The following is a 17,526-nucleotide window of genomic DNA, read 5'->3' on the forward strand; positions in this document are numbered from 1 at the left end:
CTTTCCCTAATGAGGCTGTCAGTACCACCTCCAGAGGGAGGGCGCGCGGGGAGGTGTCTGAGAAAGGGGTCTTATTATTAATGGGGCTTCCCCAGAAGCCTGCGGGGAGCTGTCTTAACCGGAGCCCAGGCTGGGCAGGCTAGGTAGGAGCGGAAGAGAGCGCACTCCCAGGAGGGCAGCCTGAGGTGGGTGCCCAGTAGTGGGGGGCAGGTTCACCGCTGCCGATGTGGGGTCTGCTCGAGCTTCAGTTTTCCCCCAGAAAGCCCTCCAGATCTAGGTCTGGACCTCTGTAATGCGCCCCCACGCTCCCTGGGAGCGGGCTGGTCTGCCTTGGACCCAGGCCCCGGCCCGGCACTAAGTACCACGTGAACATATGTAGAGTGAGTGCATTCCTGCAGCCTGTGGCCCTGTCACTAAAACATTCCGAATCAGGGACCTGACAGGTGGCCACCCCAATGTTCCAGCACAGCCGTCGTGACCAGCAGACGGGCAGACCGACGACTCCACCATGGAAGGATTCCAGAAGCTTTTTCCCCATGCTCCTGAGTCCTGCCATGCCCCCCACCCTCTGCCTTCCACCCCGCGGCAGGGGAGGGTGCCCTGGGAGATAGAGAGGCGGGGTACCCGGGAATGAGCACCGCAGAACCGCAACCCTGTCGTCCTGACGATGGCTCGCGTCCCAGGCACCCCAGGCACCCACGGGGGCGATTAGCGAGTGTGGGAGGGGGTTTCCATGGTGGCAGTCCCGAGGGGGTGCAGTGGAGCTTCAGGAGGGGACAAGGACCAGTGGGACCTTTCTCCTTTGTCCTGGGCACACTGGGCTTTTGTTTCTGCCTGGCTCTCTCTGAAAACGAGACCAGGACCATGGGTGGGGGAGGCGGACTTGGGTTAGAGTCTCCTGCCCCTGGGAATCGGCCATGGGGTCAGGGCAGAATAGGGACTAGAGCCCCACTTCTGGGCCCCGCATCCACTTGCGAGCCCTCCTCCCACAGGTGCGGGAGCCTTACCTGCCCCCCAGGGGCCTGGGCGAGCCAGCTTACCATTGGATCCTATTGCTGGTAAACACCTTCCAGCAGCCAATGGGCAGCCTTGGTGTGTCCGGTGGGACTAGGGAGGGACTAGGAGAGGCGGGGCCGTGGGGGCGGGGGCGGGAAGGGGCGAGGGCGAGGGCGAGGGCGGGAGGGGAAGGGCAGCTGGTCAGGGGTTGGGGTGGAGGCTGTGCGATCGATTCCAGCCAGGCTTCCGCTCCGTCAGACTTTATTCCAGACCTCCCCAGGAGTCCTTCGCGGTCCCCTAGCTCAGCCAGCCGCCCCCACCCCTACACTCCCTTGACGCTGCTTCCATGCTTGCAAGGGCCCAGGCACCAGGACAGCTCTGTGGGCGGATGGCGGGCCTGGGCCCCCCAAACCCCACTCTCTGACCTTCTTTCATCGCGGGCCCGACACAGTCCGCGGTGAGGAATGAGAGAAGAAAAGACGAAGTCGGTAGAGCTAAGCTGACGCAAGTGGAGTCCGTTGGCACAGTCGGTTCAGACCAAATGGGCTGAAGCATGAGGAAATGATTTTATTTTACTTTAACTAGACCAAGTACTTAAACTTTTGAACTTTTCAGTTGTGCGTCAATGCCTGGAGACTTATAAATTCCTATAGATAGGACTTAGGAAAAAATGAAGAACTTAGGAAAGAATGTTCACGTGTCCAGACCGCATGGCATCTGGACAGTTACCGACTCCAATCAACCCGGAGCCTAAGAGCGCAGGACGGATGCTTCTCACGAATGTGCTTTTTATTATAAAAATCCTCAGCTGTTCTTTCTTCCTTGGGACACTCTGGGTATCGCCTAGTCACGTTTCCAGTTTGCAAACCCTAAGACCTTTAAATAAATCTTTCATCGTTTATTTCAAGCCAACGCCTCGCGGTTCATTTACACGCTCGGTGGACAGTGGGCAGGGAGCTGTCACCAAATCCCGGCTGTAAAGTGCGGTGCCCATTCGTGAGGCTGGCTTCAGCCGTTCAGGCAACTGGGGTGAAGGGGCACTGTATCCACAAAAGTGGGACCTTCAGAATCGGGTGTCCAGGAAGGAGGTGGAGCTTCGATGGGACCTGGCGGGCCCCTCAATAGGGGGGCCCCTGGACCGAGTGAGGAGCCCGTGGAAAGTCTTGCCTCGGGTCTGGGGCTTCCGCCGAGGTGGCCTGGGCTCCTCGGGGGGCTGCACCACAATGCGGGGCACCTCGGGTCTGGTGCCTCCCCGCACCCCTGCCAGCTGCTGGGCCTCAAAGATGGCCTGGGCCCCAGCCAGGCGGGCCTTCGGCTGTGGCAGTGGCCCGGACTTGGACTCCGATAGCCGGGCCAGCTGGGCCTTGATCTCCCGCTGCAGGTCTTGCTCGGACAGGGCCACGCTGTGCACCTGTGGGGAGCGGTTGGTACTGAGTTCGCCTGGACTGGGGGAGGGCAGGAAACCATGAGGTCCCCACAGGGCAGGCAGCACGCAGCCCCAGGAAGTGACTGAGGGCTGAGGGGCTGACAGACGTGCTAAGGGAGCCATAGAAAGCCACCTGAGGCCTGGGGTTTTCACATTCTCTGCCGCTCAGAGGACAGGAACTGAGTACCAGTTCTCACTCTGGGACTCAGTTTCCTCGGCTGTGCAGCAGGGGAGGATGGGCGGGGGGCACCTACCTGGGACATGAAGACCTCCTCCTGCAGCTGAGTAGGGGGTATGGCTCGCAGGGCACCCAGCGTCTCCAGGAGCCCCGGGCAGGCCAGGCGCTGTTCTGTGGTGCCCAGTGCCAGGCGCACCAGCGTCAGCCCCGCACGGAATAACACCTTCACACCTGCCAGTCAGAGGCTCGCTCAGTGGGGAACAGCCGGCCCCTCCTCAGTTCTGCGCCTGAACCTGCCCTGTTGGCCAGACTCTTTCCACCCTCCTGTAACTCTGCAGCCACAGCACAGGCCAGGAGCAAGGGCTGAGGCTAGGCGTGCCATTTAGGGGGACTGGTGAGTATGTCTCGGCAGCCACAGACACTTCTGGGCAGAGCAGCCTGCCAGGAGCCAAGGGCGACTGACCACCTCATGCCAAGCCTTCTCTCTCTGGGCTTCAACTCCCTGTCCCTACAAGGAAGGGCTGGGGGTCGGGGTGGGGGTGCCCATTAAGGCCCTTCCAGCTTGAGTCTGTGACTTTATGATTCCAGAGAGATTCTAGCCAGAGCTGCTCACCCTAAGCCAAGAGCACCGTGCACATGTGCACGTACACACACGCTAGCACACAGGTGTGACCTTGAGCCATCCCTGGAGCCTCAGAGTCCCTCTCGGGAAGCTTGAGGTCTGCTGAGAAGAGCAAGAAGGGAACCAGCAAGTCCTAGTGACAACTGGGACTTGTAAAGGAATGACAGCGATTACTACTATTATCTTTATGGAAGGGAGCCTGTGGCAGGGGTTGTCCTCAGTGGAGAGAGGACAAGGATAGCTCAGCCACACTGAACGGTCCCTGCCCCGCCCCGCCCTGGAGGTCTGAGGCTGGAGAGGAGGTGACGCATAGATGGCGACTTGGACACCCATGGCCAGACCTCTAAGCTAACCTGGAGCCAACTGGGCACACAGCGGGTGTTCAATAAATGTTCTGATTGATTTCTACCATTTTTCAGGTGCAACCGCCAGACAACCCACGTAGAACAGAAGGCAGGCAGGTTACTGCCTGACCGAGGCAGAGCCCTAAAGACCCAGAGTCCAGCTCACCCCTGCCCTGACTCCCTCGCTCTTGGCCTGGCCGAGGCATCCACCTCTCTCCATGCCCACACCCCCCAAGTCATCTGCAGCGTGGACCCTGTGAAGAGTGTCCTGCTCCCAGCCTCCACAATGTCCCTGGCGAGTTTCCCTCCTCCACGAAGCAGCCACAAACATCTTGAAAAGGAGCAATTTCTCTCTGCAGCTCCCCTAACATGTGGTCACATTCCTCACTCTGTTTTCTTCATGACACTTATGATGATCTATAAATATCTCGTTAATTTGTTTACCAACGCCTTCCATCTCCACTCCCACCAGAACGTAGGTCCACTCACTCTGGTGGCCCAAGTGGCACCAGTGAGTGCTCACCAAGTACCCGTGGGCTCTGGGATCAAGGCCTCTACCGTTGGCCACGTCCCCACGTCCCCACGTCCCTGACCCCCAGCCCTGCTGTGATCGCCCCAGCTCCTGCCTCATCTACCTTGGGGGAGACTCCCTGGCCCCACCCTGCCCCCAGGCAGAGGCTGACCTCCCTTCAGTGGTCTCATGGCAGGCAGCAGGGGCCACCATTCATTACACAGTTGGTGTGTGGCCTGGGGCTGGGCTGTTTCCCCAGAGCTGGCAGGGTGCCATCACCCTCAGCACCCCCCAGCACCCAGACCCAGGGCCAGGACTGGCAGCGACGGGTTGGGCAGAACAGAGCTGTCTGGCTCATTCCCTGTGCGCCCCGAGCACCCCAAGGCTCTGTCCCCCCCACCCGGCAGCCTGGCAGCCGCCACTTACCCTCACTGAGAAAGGCGTCCCAGACACGCAGCACCGTGGGGAAGGGCAGGGAGCGGGCAAAGAGGCACAGGAACCACTCGGGCAGGTAGAGCAGGGGCCCGACGCCCACCTGTTGCAGGTGCTTGTGCACACGTGGGAGCAGCCGCCGCAGCAGGGCCATGAACACCTCAGCGTCCAGCTGCACAGCTTCCTGCGGACTGGCCATCAGCACCTCCACTCCCAAACCCAGGCTCTACCCCTCTCAGTCCCCAGCCCCTCCCCCATGCCCTTGATCCCAGCCCAGCCTCTCACCATGTGGGGCCCGTAGTAGCCTGGCAGGTAAAGCTCGCAGATTTGCACCAGGCACCAGAAGGCTTCCTGGGGACAGGGCACAAGCCGTGAGTGCCAACTGTGGAGGGGCCACAAAGGGGACCACAAGGCAGGGAGAAGGGGCGCTGCGGAGGGCCTGGACACCATCTGTGGTGACTCAGGAGCCAGCAGCCTGGACTCAGTACTGGGGGGGCGCTCTTACCAAAAGCCTCCCCATGCCCAGACAGAGACCTACCCACGGGTTTAGGGGGTCGGAGGTCACAGGACTCAGGGTGTTGAATTTGAGGGTCACAGAATTGAGGCTCACTGGTCAAGGGTTGGGAAGATCCCAAAGTTCAATTCCTGGGTTCTTAGGGTCATTGGGTCAGGGATCCTGGTCACAGGGTTCAGAATCAGGAGTCGTGAGGTCAAGGTGAAAATGCCTAGACTCCTAGATGGCTGGGGCAGGGGTAAAGGGGCCCAGGTTTCAGGAGTTGAGGTCGCTGGGCTTGAAGGTCACTGAGGATAGCAGTCGAGACCCTGGGTCACTATGACAGGGTCTGGCAGTCAAGGATCCCAGTTCCCTGAAGCCAGAGTTCCTGGAGTTAGGGGATCACGGGTCCAGGGCACAGAATTACTAGGTTCCTAGGTCACTAAAGTTGGGGGGTCAAGAGTCCCAGGTACCTGAATTCAGAGTCCCTGGGATTGGCAGTCATGGGTCACTGGGATTGAAGGGTCAGAGTCTCAGGTCCCTAGAATGGGTTAAGGGCACTCACCTCAGGGGGCAGATGCATAAGTAGCACAGCAGCCACAGGGCCCTGGGCTTGGCAGTAGCCCTGTTCGGGACGGTACAGGGTGTAGGCCTTGAGTACTTGCAGGAGCCCCTGCTGCCTGTGCCAAAAGACCCCATTAGGGGCCAGTCATCCCGCATCCCTTCCTTACCCTGTGATAGCCTCTGCCCAGGCCTCACCACCCCCAGCCTTGCAGGCTCCCCTGAGATGCAAAAACAGAAAGTTGGGGCGGGGAGCTGGGCCGAAACGCCTGGGGGGTTGTGAGGCTGGGGGTCCTTGGGCATCACTGGCCTCGTACCCGTGACCCTGGGGTGACACAAACATCTCATGCAGAGGGAACTGGCGGTGTAGGTCCCTGCCGATGGTCTCCATCCACTGTGGTTCTCCTGGGGCCTCAGCCAGTTCCTGTGGGTCGGTGGGAAGGTGGGTGTAAGGGCTCAGAGTGGCCAAGGGCTCTGGGAAGGGGAGGTGGGACCCCTGCCAACTCTTTTACCTGATAGGTACCAGGGCTGTTCTTCTGACACACATGGGCCCCGCAGAGCAGGGGCCAGCACCGGGCACGCAGGGCTGAGGGGATGCCTTTCCGGCACTGCATCTTCACCTGTGGGTGAGGCCAAGGGGTCCCATTAGGCCGGCTGGGCCAGCCTCCCCTGCTCCTGTTGGCAGGCGCCAAACATGACTTGTCATCGGGCAAGGGCCACTTTGGGGGGTGGTAGGGAGAAAAGGCAGGAGGTAATGGGACATAGGAGGGGCACATTTTGCCAGGGCCTGGGCGGAGGCAAAGGAGGACTAGCCAAGGAGGCCTGGGTGGGGCCGCTCCCCGCCCTCACCTTCTTGTACCGTCGAGACATGGTTTTCTCCCAGTGTGAAGTCATCTCTACCCACTTCATCTCCCGTTGGCGGATAAGGTCTGCAGGAGGGTGACCCCGCCTGGGAGGACATGGGACAGGCATCCAGGCACTGGGTGGCTGTTACCTACAGCCCACATCTGTCTGCCCTCAAGCAACACGGTGAGCCTCTGGGGGGTGACCTATCACCCAGGAGTTGCCAGTGGTTGTCATGGGGACAGGAAAGGATGTGGCTCTGATGTGGGCGGAAGCAGGAAAGACTGAAAGGGGTGTGTAGGTGTGTGTTGGGGGAGGGGCTGGTTGGCTGGCCCCCAGGATAGGGACACAGTTCAGACAACTCATAAAGGAAGCTGGTCCGACAGGGCCCTGGACTAGAGACCAGGAGTCCTGAGTTTGACTCTGGTCCTGTCTCTGATCGCTGTGTGACCTCAGGCAAGTTCCTTTGTGTCTCTTGTTATTTTGTTTGTATATTGGGAAAGGGGGCAGGTGGAAGGAGGAGTGTGGGTACCATGATTTGGATTAGGGATTCCTGGGCCAGAGATTAAAAGGGGAAGGTTTTCAGTTCCAAGGGTAGGTGCAAACCCTCAGAGGTTGGGGGTAAGAGACAGACAAGGACATCCTGCCTCAGCCATGCCAGCCTTAGGGCTCTACCTGGATGGAGCCTGAGGATGGGTGACATTGGTTGAGTCCCTGATGTTCCCAGGACCCTTGGGCGTCACTCTAGAATTCAGCTCTCAGCCTCCATCCTCAATCGTGGTACCCTGCCCCACCCCGCCCATCTCCCATTCCTTCCCCACTTACCCGGGCTCTGCTGAGCTGCCCCCAATGAAGCCATAGCGATCAGCCTGGCGATATGGGCAGGGCCCACTCAGTTCTGAGTCGGACCCCAAAGAGCTGGAGTCATCCTGCAATTCACAAGTCTGCACCAGGTCCTCGCCCAGGGCCTGGGCCATGGTGCCCCAGACCCCTGATGGAACAGGCTGCAAAGTGTAGAGACAACCGACATGTGAGATGTGAGACGCAGCTCCTGGCCAGCCTGAGGCCTGGGCTCCCACCCAGCCAGTCCCTAGCCCCAGGACCTGGCCGTGGTGTCGGAGGGAGGAGGTTTCAGGGTACCCCCCCCAAGCCTTTTCTGTCTCCTCTTCTACTGGTGAGAGGTTAGGCCCTTAAGTGGCAGAAAGGCTAGGCCTCTATGTGAGGACCCGGACCCAGGCCGGGATCCAGGCCTGGACCCAGGCCCAGCCCCCGTCCCCACCAGCCCAGCTTACCTCCCTGCTGCACCTCACCTCCTCCGCTCACTTCCTCCTCAGCCACAGCTTCAGCAAACCACTGGGGGGCCCCTCCCCAGCGTGTGTGGGGGGGTCACCCTTTCCTCTCTGAGGCTCTTCCGGCCTGCCCCAGTGCCCCTGTGCCATGGGCTCCTCCCCCCACGGCCTAGGTGGCTGCAGGCTTGGGTTCCTGCACTGGGTGTGATGGAGGCCAGGCTGCCTTCAATTTTGAGGATACTGGTATGTGAAACACTCAACCGAGGGTTCCAATGAGCATTACGGTTTATTTAATGTTTGCTTTTCACAAAGTAATACTTTTAACGTGTATACAATGCATTATGTTACTCAAAAGGCAATGAGAGAACTCTTAAGAAAATACTAATTTACATTGCACCAAAGGAAGTGTGAGCCAAAATGGGATCGGAGTTCTACGCAGCGGTCTGGGTCAGCCACCTGGGTCTGGTCCTCCACCTGGGGGAACCACAGGGACTCAGGAGGTAGAGATTCTCAGATTCTCGGCCGGGTCTTGGACCAAGCGTTTGCCTTCTCTGAGCCTGTTTCCTTTTCTGCACTTAGAGAACTTGATCGCAGAGTTTGGGGAAACGATTATCAATGTGTTCGTACCAGGTGGGAAGGACTGTGCAGCCTCTGAAAGAGAAAAACAACTTCCACAGTACTTCCGGCCCCATAGCCTCCGAAAGGGGCTGGGTGATTCCTCAGGGGCGGAACCAGACTCTACCTCACTCCATAAAGCTCCGCCCACCGACCAGGCCCCGCCTCAGGTACGCCAAGCCCCGCCCCGTCACTGAGGCCCCGCCCCCAGGGGGCGCCGCGGCTGCTGCGCATGGCGTCCAGAGGAGGCGCTAGAGAGCTGGGGCAGCGGGCTGGGGGAGCGACCGGACTGGGGCGGGGCGGGCTGCCGAGAAGGCGGGGCGGCGGGCCGGGGCGGGCGGAAGGAGCGCCAGGCCGGAAGGAGGCATCGGAGGGCGGGAGGGAGGAGCGGGCCCGGAGCTACTGGGCCGGAGCGGCAGAGCCGCCATGACCGACAGCGAGAAGCTCAACCTGGACTCTATCATCGGGCGCCTGCTCGAAGGTTGGCTGGGGTGGGGGAGGTGGGCGCCCGCTGTGCCCTAACCCCCGGCCTGGCCCGGAAGTGGCACGCGGGAGGACTTGCCCCTCCCAGGCCAGCTTAGACTGGGCGGGGACGGGCCGCGAAGTCCCGCGGCCGCAGCCGCCCCCCCTCAGTCGCGGCGAGCCTGGGAGGGGGGTCTGGGGGTGCTTGGGCACGGGGAGCAGCCCCCTCTACTGGACCGGGGGCGCACGGGTTGGCCTGGCTCCTGGGGTGAGAGCGAAACCTGAGAAGCCTAGCCCCCCGGGGAAGGGGTCCTGCGCTGTAGGGTTTTGGGTGGCAGTCCTTGCGCACAGCGGTCCCCTCGAGCGCCTTGAGGGTAGTTGGGGTCCCGTCCCGGGAGGCTCAGCAACAGCTGCCCCCAGCCAGGAGGGGCCCAGGAGTCCAGGCGCCCCCAGGAGTGCCCGTGGGGCATCCGTACCACCTACCCTCCTCCTGCCTGAGGGACCTGGGTCCTGACACCCCACTCCGCCTCCAGTGCAGGGCTCCCGGCCTGGAAAGAATGTACAGCTGACAGAGAACGAGATCCGTGGTCTGTGTCTTAAATCCCGGGAGATTTTCCTGAGCCAGCCCATTCTTCTGGAGCTGGAGGCACCCCTCAAGATCTGCGGTGAGACCCCTGTTCAGGTCCTTTTACTTCCTGAAGGTGTCATTGCTGCTGTTCCCCGCCCCCCTCCCCCCAAATCCATGGATTCCTCTTCCCTTGGCCAGCCCAACCCTAGCCCTGGGTTCAAGTCTAGACCCTGAACCTAATGCTGACCTGGTTCCCTGGGTCACAGGTGACATCCACGGCCAGTACTATGACCTTCTGCGGCTGTTCGAGTATGGCGGCTTCCCTCCAGAGAGCAACTACCTCTTCCTGGGGGACTATGTGGACCGAGGCAAGCAGTCGCTGGAGACCATCTGTCTGCTGCTGGCCTATAAGATCAAGTACCCTGAGAACTTCTTCCTGCTCCGTGGGAACCATGAGTGTGCCAGCATCAACCGCATCTACGGCTTCTATGATGAGTGTGAGTCGGCTGCGTGCCTGGGGCTGCCCCAGCTGGTGGGCCCCTCACGTCGGCTTGGTGGTAGGGGCCTCCGCAATCTGACAGATGCCTGCTAGACTCTGGCTATGGGGCCTGGTGGTCAGGAGGGTGGTTGCTGACTGAAGGGCTGACCACATTCTAATGCAGGGCCCTGTCTGGTGACACTTTTTCTAGTACATCCGTTACTTAAGCACTTAGGATGCTTATCTGGATTGGACTCTGCTGGCCAGAAGCTGAGATAAACCAGAGCTGGCCTTGGCCTGTCCCTTTTCTACCAACCCTGATGTTGTTCCAGATGAGAACTCAGGGGTTCAGTGGACTCGGCTGCTTTAGAATTCCTCCTGGAAGGCCGGCAGGCAGTGGGAGGGGGGCTCTTCTTGCCCTCCAGGCTCTTCTCCCAACTGACTCTGGGAGGCCCTGAAAGGCCGAGACCCAGGTGGAGGGTGGCGCGGGTGAGCCTCATGAGCCATCACCCTCCTCTGGGCAGGCAAGAGACGCTACAACATTAAACTGTGGAAAACCTTCACCGACTGCTTCAACTGCCTGCCCATCGCTGCCATCGTGGATGAGAAGATCTTCTGCTGCCACGGAGGTGAGGGCAGCTGGGGGCATCTGCTGAGGGAATCTGCAGAAAGAGCCTGGCCACGTCCCTGGGGGCCTTGGAACGAAGCTGTTAGCTGGAGGATGTGTTCCCAGTTGTTTGGAACAGCTCTCTCTGGTGTCTGGACATGGATGTCACTATTTGCAGGATGTCCCCCACTCCCAGTGTTTGGCTGCGCTCTCTCCCTGTTGTGGCTTCGGCGTCGGGCATGGAATTTGCACGCAGTCCCCCTTTTTAGGGAGCGCTGAGCACCTAGTGGGCAAGGACTTGGGGCAGATAGCCGAGAGTTCTGCCTGCCTGGGTTCCCAGGGGTCCCAGAGAGGGCTGGGAGGCAGAGGCTGATTGGCCAAGGATTTCTGGAGGAGGAGGAGGAGGGTCCTTGAGGCTTGTCTGAAGAAGTGACCTGCTGCCTGTGCCCCCAGGCCTGTCCCCGGACCTGCAGTCTATGGAACAGATTCGGCGTATCATGCGGCCCACAGACGTGCCTGACCAGGGGTTGTTATGTGACCTGCTGTGGTCCGACCCTGACAAGGACGTGCAGGGCTGGGGCGAGAACGACCGTGGTGTCTCCTTTACTTTTGGGGCCGAGGTGGTGGCCAAGTTCCTGCACAAGCACGACTTGGACCTCATCTGCCGAGCGCACCAGGTGGGCTGGCAGCTCTGGTCTGGGTGGGAGCAGGGCCTGGGCAGCCAGCACCCGCTGAACTAACTGGCCCATCCTTGTCCAGGTGGTAGAAGATGGCTACGAGTTCTTTGCCAAGCGGCAGCTGGTGACACTCTTCTCAGCTCCCAACTACTGTGGCGAGTTTGACAATGCAGGCGCCATGATGAGTGTGGACGAGACGCTGATGTGCTCCTTCCAGGTGAGGATGGGGAAAGGGAAGCAAGGGGCTGATGGCCCCATGGCTCAGCCTCAAGAGCCTGACTAGTTTTGTCTCTTTTAGATCCTAAAGCCCGCCGACAAGAACAAGGGGAAATATGGGCAGTTCAGTGGCCTGAACCCTGGTGGGCGGCCCATCACCCCACCCCGCAACTCCGCCAAAGCCAAGAAATAGCCTCCATGTGCCCATCCTCTGCCCCAGATGGTGGATTGTACAGAAATCACGCAGCCGTGGGGGGTTGTGCTGGCCCCCTAGGCCTGCTTGTCAAGGGAACACAGGCTTGGTGTATTTTTTTTTTTAATGAATCAGCAGCATCCAATCCCCCAGGGCTCCCTCTGCCTGTGCCCCGGTGGCTGCAAGCAGGATCCTGGGGCTGAGGCTGCAGCTCAGGGCAAAGCAGGGCCAGATTGTGGGTCTCCAGCCTTGCTTGGCCTCAGGGCTGGCAGCCAGATCCTGGGCAACCCATCTGGTCTCTTGAATAAAGGTCAAATCTGGATTCTCGCCCTGGCCTGTCTCCCTTGTCTCAAACACTGGGCCTGGCATCCTTCTGCCCAGAGCTACTGGGGAAGGCAGGCTCACTGGGCACGAGGCCTCAGCCAGGGCAATCCCAGCCACACATTAAGGTCCACTTGGGGCACCTAGAATTCCAAGCCAGGGCCAGAGAATTGAGAAAGCAAGAGTAACAGTCTGTACCAGCCAAAAGGGACCCCAGAGGTGTGCCTAGGATTTGAGGGACAGTCATGATTGGCAGAGATGAATCGACAGGGGCCAGCAACCCCACTGTGATTTTTTTTTTTAGGGAAGATGTGTGTCCAGCTCTGGCCACATGGAGGAAGAGGTCAGGGACCTCCTATCAGGTGCCCCTCCCTTCAGTGCCAAGCTTGGAAACAGACATGATTGGTTGGGGATTGGGGGGAGATGACAGAACCAATAGCCAGATGGGGCCTAGGGAGAGCGGGACCCGTCAGCTCTTGCCACCCGCCCCTGGCTGGCGCTGGGAGAAGTGGGAAGCTGTGGCTTCAGCGAGTCCAGGGCCTGTGGACGCAGACGAGGTTCTCAGTTCAGCCTTCGCCCTCGCTGTCTTCAGCCAGCACGGGGCTGGGGCCCTGCGGGGAGTGTGCCGGGGCCAGGATGGAGCCAAAGAACAGCGAACGGAACTGGAACAGGCGACAGTGAGTTATGGAGGCTGCTCCCTCCTGGCCTCCCAACCCCTGCCTCCACCTCAGCCCCTACCTTCTTGGGTGGGGGTGTCCCAGGCACTGCACTGGGCTCAGCTTCATCTTCCTCCTCTGAGTTGGGACCACAGTTACAGGGGGGCTGGAGGCCAGGTAAGAGGGAGTTGGAGGGGAGTGTCCGCGAGCCCTCACTGGCCACAGTGGTTTCCATGGCGATCATGTAAGAGTCAATGTCGTCATTGGCAAAGTCGTCCGGGTAGGGTGTGCTACAGGTGGAGGTGGTGTCAGCAAAAAAACAGAAGACTGTGCAGAGGCAGAGCCCACCTTGGAGGACCGGACGGGGCAGGGGGGTGGGCGTGACCACTGGGGATCTCTTAGTTTTATTACTTCCTGCTTTCGTTGGAGAAGAGAGGATGCAGGGGTTAAGTGCCGGCTTCCTGGAGGGGCTGGGCCTGGAATCCTTTGATCAGAGTTCAGGTAGGGGCCTGAGGGAGGCATCCTGGGGGCTAGTTTAGCTCAACAGGGGGAGGGGAGCAGCAAGTCCTGTGAACTGGGCCACCTCAGGCCCAAGCCCCCACCTTCCCAGGGGACAGGAACTGGAAAGCACTGAGGCCCAGGGACCTGCTGGGCGGGGGGCCAGACCGAACTTCCTTTGCTTCAACTACACTGGGCCCGTCCTCCCCAACCCACCTGCCCTTCCAGCCACCTGCTTCCCCCACCCCAGGCATCTCCCTGCTTCCAGCAGCCCCCTTTCTCTCCTTGGCCTGGGAGGAGGCTCAGAAGGGAGGCCTCAGCCAGAGAAGGAAGCCAGCCCGACCTGGGGGAATACTCCCTGGGTGGGGGGATCTCTCAGCACAGCTGACCAGGAAAGCTGAGCCTGTGGGGCTGGAAGCTGTGAGCACTGTAGGGCCTGGGGCCTTACAGGAAGTGTCTGTGCTGGGAGAAGGGAGGAGGTACAGAAGCTGGAAGCAGCAGGCTCAGGCCCGGGTACACAGAGGTGAGGAGGAGGGGGCTGGTGGGAACCCTCACCTGTGAGCCTGGAGCTGAGGGGCTGGCTGGTGGAGCTCCGGGGAGTGTGGGGATGGCTCCAAGAGTGTGGCCAGGACAAAGTGGCCGTCCAGCAGAGAGTCCTTAATAGCGAAGATGGCTGGCCTGGGCAGGTGATGAGTCCCGGAAAAGGTCAAGGCCCTTCGGCTCCTGGCACCCCACAGCCCTACCCTTTCCCGTCCTGAGACTGGAAAATTACCTGCCCGGAGCATCGAAATGAATACTAAGAGACAAGTTTGCTGACTCTGCGAAGCTCAGGAGCCCCTGGGAAGGAGAGGCAGAGCAGTGAGGCCCTGGGTGGGGCAGTGAGGGCATGGGAGGGGCAAGGAGGGCATGGGAAGAACCTCACCCGGAATTCTTTAAGGCAGAAAGTGATGGCCACCCCTTCTTGAGCCTGCAACTGCTGGAAATCCTCCTCCCCGATGCTTATCTCAGTCACCATGGCTTTGACAGTGCTGTCTGTGGGGACAGGAGCAGGAGACACCTGGGCCCATTGGTCCCCCCCCCTCCAGCCCTGCGCTGTGCCCGTCCCCGGCCGTGTTCGGCCCCCTCACCTGCCTCCTCCTGGTAGCTGCGCAGAATGACCCTGCGGCCACGGCCAATGCCCAGAGTCACTTCGGCCAGTGCAAGGGGGAAGGGCAGAACAGCCTCTCCCAGAAGCCTGTGAGGAGGGCAGAGCATTATTCCCAAGGCCCAGTGGCTTTGCTCTCAGAGGACCTGAGGCAGGGCAGTGACACACACCAGCACTGAAAGGGAACTGCCATAGGCCACGCCTAACATGCCCCAGGAAGGAGACCGTGAGCAAGACATGGTCCCTGCCCCAACGAAAGCTTCCCGGCGGCCGTGGGAGAGAAGTCCACTGCAGGGGATGGGATGACAATCGCCGAGTCCAGAGAAGGCAGCAGGAAAGATGCACTGTTTGCACTGGACCAAACTGGGTTGGCAGCACCTGCCCATCCAAGAGTGGGAAACCATGCCCATACTGCCCCTAGAAACTCAGCTTTCAGAAAGAACCCTTAAAGCCTTGTCTTCTAGGGATAACGTGGTGATACATATTTACAAATGAAATAACATCTAGAATTTGCCTCAAGACAATTGGGACAGGAGCTGGTGTGTTTTCATATGTATCTGAAATTGTTCGTAAGAAAATGAAAAACAATTGTTTATTAAAAAAAAAAAAAACCAGCCTCAAAATTCAGATCAGAGGTGATGGATGGCCTTCTCTCTTTCTCTACAACAGAACTTTGGCCTTCTCTCTTTCGCTATCAACAGAACTCAGAAAACCAGACTGTCAGGACCCAAAGGGACCTTCGAGTTACCAAGTCCTGTGGCTACCAAAAGAAATGAATAAGACCTTGGCTATTTGAATGCCAAGAGCATCCAGCAGGGGCAGGAGAAGAGCCATTCCTCTCTGCACTGGTCTTCTCCAGGGACCTGCGCCTCCACTGGAGGAGTCCCCATCTCCTGGGGCGGGCACGCCCTTGGATGCTCAGATTGCCCAGAATGGCTCCAGCCCCACAGCTGCTGGTTCAGGCAGCACTCCTGGACAATGATCTCACCAGGCTCCTGCCTTGGCCCGGGGACTCCTAAAGGCTAGAGCCTGGGCAGGGAGGAAGAAAGGCTTCCCTTGAATGGGGAACACCCCCAAAAGCATGATCAAGCCAAAGAAGGGCTTTGAGCCCCTGAACCACAAAGCTTAAAGTCAGACCTGCAAGGCTGCTTAGGCCAGAGACCTGCTCTCTAGAGGAGAAGTCAGAATAGAGGTGACCAGCCAGAACACGAAGGCGGCCCCTCAGGGTGGACAATACAGGCACCCCACTCTCCTCCCCCACTCAGCCTCGGCCCTTAAAGAGCCAGACAAGAACTTGAGAGCAAACTGGGCTGGGTGAACACTGAGGTTCACAGAAACCCTGTAGGGGAAATGGTAGAAGTGCCTTCTTAAATTAATCCTTGAGGCCCCAAAGATGGAAGACAGAGATCCAAGGCTCAGCTTTTGGACCCTAGTAATTTAATACTTACTTTGCGGGGGCCCGGAGCACATGGGGGCACGAGGATGGGTCGAAGACAGCCTGCAGGGACTCGCAGTCCTGGAAGGACAGGTTGTGAGTCTTCTTCACCCCTGACATGGGCAGAGAGGGTCTCAGTGGGCCTTGCCAACCTTCACCCCACACCCCAGGAACCCCTTGGCTGGCCAGCTGCCCACTCACCGTATTTGCAGTGCAGCTGGATCACCAGGAAGCTGTTCCTGCCACTCAGGGAGATACAGCATTTCTCCACGGTCTTCTCCAGCATCACCAGTGAGCGGAAGACGGACAGGAACGACTGAGCAGAGGAAACGTATCAGGCCAGCCCTGTGCCTCCACCAACCAGCTCTCACCTCTGAACTCTGTAGGCCCTGGCCCATCATGCGCCCAGCACTGTCACAGCACGAAAGGACTCCCACACTCGGTGGGATATTTACACACTTCTAGGCCTTTGTTCACGCTGTTCCCCATCTGGAATGCCTTGAAAGACATTCCAGATGGGGAACATCTTGAGTGTCATCACTCTCTCCAGGTTCCCGGCAGGATCAATCACCCTCTCCACACGTGCCATTCCCCTCTGCAGATGTCCTCACTATGCCCCCAATGCACTGCACACCCAGCCGCTCCTGCACGCAGCTCTCCCCAGTGAGCATTACTGGTGGCCCAGAGCAGGCACAGTGCTGGTGGAGGTTCCTGGAGGGCTGCGATGCCGCGGCTGAGGGGAGGGCCTCACCTTCATCAGGATCTTACAGCGCAGCGGGTCCTGACCAGGGGTGGCCGCCTGGTACAGCTGGAAGAAGAGCGGGGCGAAGAGGAAGCAGGCATAGGCAGAGCGGGAGGAATTCACCGTCCGGAGAGAGAGCTGGGCCGGGAAAAGCAGGGAGAGGGATGCGGTCAGGGGCAGCAACAGGCCCAGCCTGCTGGCCCGCTCTTGCTCGCACACCTGCCCTCACGTCCTCCACAATCCCCTTCCAGTCATCGGATACCTGCTCCGTGACGCCTTCCCTGGGCTGGCCTCCGCACTGCTCCCGCCGCTAAGGGCCCCACACGGCCGTCGGCACTCTGCCTTTACCCCTAGTCACCCCCACCTGTCACCCCGCACTTCATGGAGAGCGACTGCTCTCAATTCACACACAGGCCTAGGAAGATGACAAACTGACGCCCCAGCACCGGGGGATGGGCACTGAAACTCAGCTGACAAATCTGTCCTCGGTCATCCTGCCCGGTGGAGGTGAGACTCAAGCCCAGGTTAGGGTCCCTGTTGGAATCCCACCCACCCACATACCCCACCCCCTCACCCCGTCGTCCAGGGGCTCCAGGTAGAGCTCGTCCCCAATGCGGGATAGAGAGTGGACGGCCTTGCCCAGCACTGCGAGGGGAAAGGAGAATCGGGTTAAGCTGGCGCTTTGGGGTGTCCCATGTGCCCCCGCCCCCCCACCCGGCCAGCCCCAACTCACCCTTCACGTTGCCGCCCGTGACCAGACACTTCATGGTGCCCCAGCACCCGCACGGGGCCTGGCCTGCGACCGGGCTGAGGCTGGCGGCTGGCCCGCAGCGGGACCCCAACTGGGCCCCGGCTCGCAGTTAAGCTCCAGGTCTCCGGGGCCGCGGATGCCCCAGATCCGTTCGCGCGCGGCGCCCCCGGCAGCCCCGCCCCCGCCTCCTCATTGGTCCACACACCCGCGCCTCCGTCATGTGAGAAAAACGCTCACAGGCTCCGCAGTCACGTGACGGGGCCGTTGCGGGGGGGCTGGTCACGTGAGCGGGGAGCGTCTGGCGCAGGCGTGGTTCGTCGCCTCTGAGCCGCGGGGCCCACGCCGGCCCCTCCGCGGCGCTCGCGATTCGAGCTGCTCGGCGGCACCCACGGCGGCTGCGCACCTGAGCGCGAGGCGCACCGAGGACGCGGCCCCGCGGCGCCCGGCGCTGGGGAGCCCGCCCGAGTC

The 17,526-nt window shown here is 60.3% G+C and overlaps 3 protein-coding genes across 8 annotated transcripts; 1 reads left to right on the plus strand and 2 right to left on the minus strand.

The window, feature by feature from the left end:
• Positions 1-1,885: 1,885 nt before the first annotated feature.
• Positions 1,886-9,357, minus strand: TBC1D10C (TBC1 domain family member 10C). Of its 4 annotated transcripts, XM_039840712.1 has the most exons (11): positions 9,256-9,357; positions 7,699-8,346; positions 7,232-7,410; positions 6,413-6,512; positions 6,076-6,183; positions 5,881-5,987; positions 5,568-5,682; positions 4,795-4,860; positions 4,504-4,693; positions 2,677-2,831; positions 1,886-2,407 (listed from the first exon to the last, which is right to left on the minus strand). In XM_039840712.1, exons 3-11 carry the CDS (start codon positions 7,381-7,383, stop codon positions 2,060-2,062), a joined length of 1,341 nt encoding a protein of 446 aa, XP_039696646.1. In that variant the 5' UTR covers positions 7,384-7,410; positions 7,699-8,346; positions 9,256-9,357; the 3' UTR covers positions 1,886-2,059. The 4 variants fall into 4 exon arrangements, with proteins under 4 accessions (XP_039696646.1, XP_039696647.1, XP_039696645.1 ...); XM_039840713.1 differs by lacking the exon at positions 9,256-9,357 and having other exon boundaries at positions 7,717-8,485; XM_039840711.1 differs by lacking the exon at positions 9,256-9,357 and having other exon boundaries at positions 7,699-8,484.
• PPP1CA (protein phosphatase 1 catalytic subunit alpha) lies at positions 8,634-11,838 on the plus strand. The gene is made up of 7 exons (XM_039840718.1): positions 8,634-8,791; positions 9,306-9,437; positions 9,607-9,837; positions 10,343-10,447; positions 10,879-11,102; positions 11,185-11,319; positions 11,401-11,838. Exons 1-7 carry the CDS (start codon positions 8,737-8,739, stop codon positions 11,509-11,511), a joined length of 993 nt encoding a protein of 330 aa, XP_039696652.1. The 5' UTR covers positions 8,634-8,736; the 3' UTR covers positions 11,512-11,838.
• Positions 11,626-17,339, minus strand: RAD9A (RAD9 checkpoint clamp component A). 3 transcript variants are annotated; one of them, XM_039840715.1, is made up of 11 exons: positions 17,041-17,247; positions 16,882-16,952; positions 16,317-16,445; positions 15,767-15,881; positions 15,579-15,678; positions 14,114-14,220; positions 13,909-14,018; positions 13,759-13,823; positions 13,542-13,664; positions 12,571-12,778; positions 11,626-12,494 (listed from the first exon to the last, which is right to left on the minus strand). In XM_039840715.1, the coding sequence occupies exons 1-11, from the start codon at positions 17,072-17,074 to the stop codon at positions 12,399-12,401; spliced, it is 1,158 nt and encodes a 385-aa protein (XP_039696649.1). In that variant the 5' UTR covers positions 17,075-17,247; the 3' UTR covers positions 11,626-12,398. The 3 variants fall into 3 exon arrangements, with proteins under 3 accessions (XP_039696649.1, XP_039696650.1, XP_039696651.1); XM_039840716.1 differs by lacking the exon at positions 13,542-13,664 and having other exon boundaries at positions 17,041-17,339; XM_039840717.1 differs by lacking the exon at positions 16,882-16,952 and having other exon boundaries at positions 17,041-17,246.
• Positions 17,340-17,526: the final 187 nt, after the last annotated feature.

This window comes from Pteropus medius, unplaced genomic scaffold, assembly GCF_902729225.1.
Source record: "Pteropus medius unplaced genomic scaffold, Ma_sr-lr_union100, whole genome shotgun sequence".
Classification (NCBI taxonomy): domain Eukaryota; kingdom Metazoa; phylum Chordata; class Mammalia; order Chiroptera; family Pteropodidae; genus Pteropus; species Pteropus medius.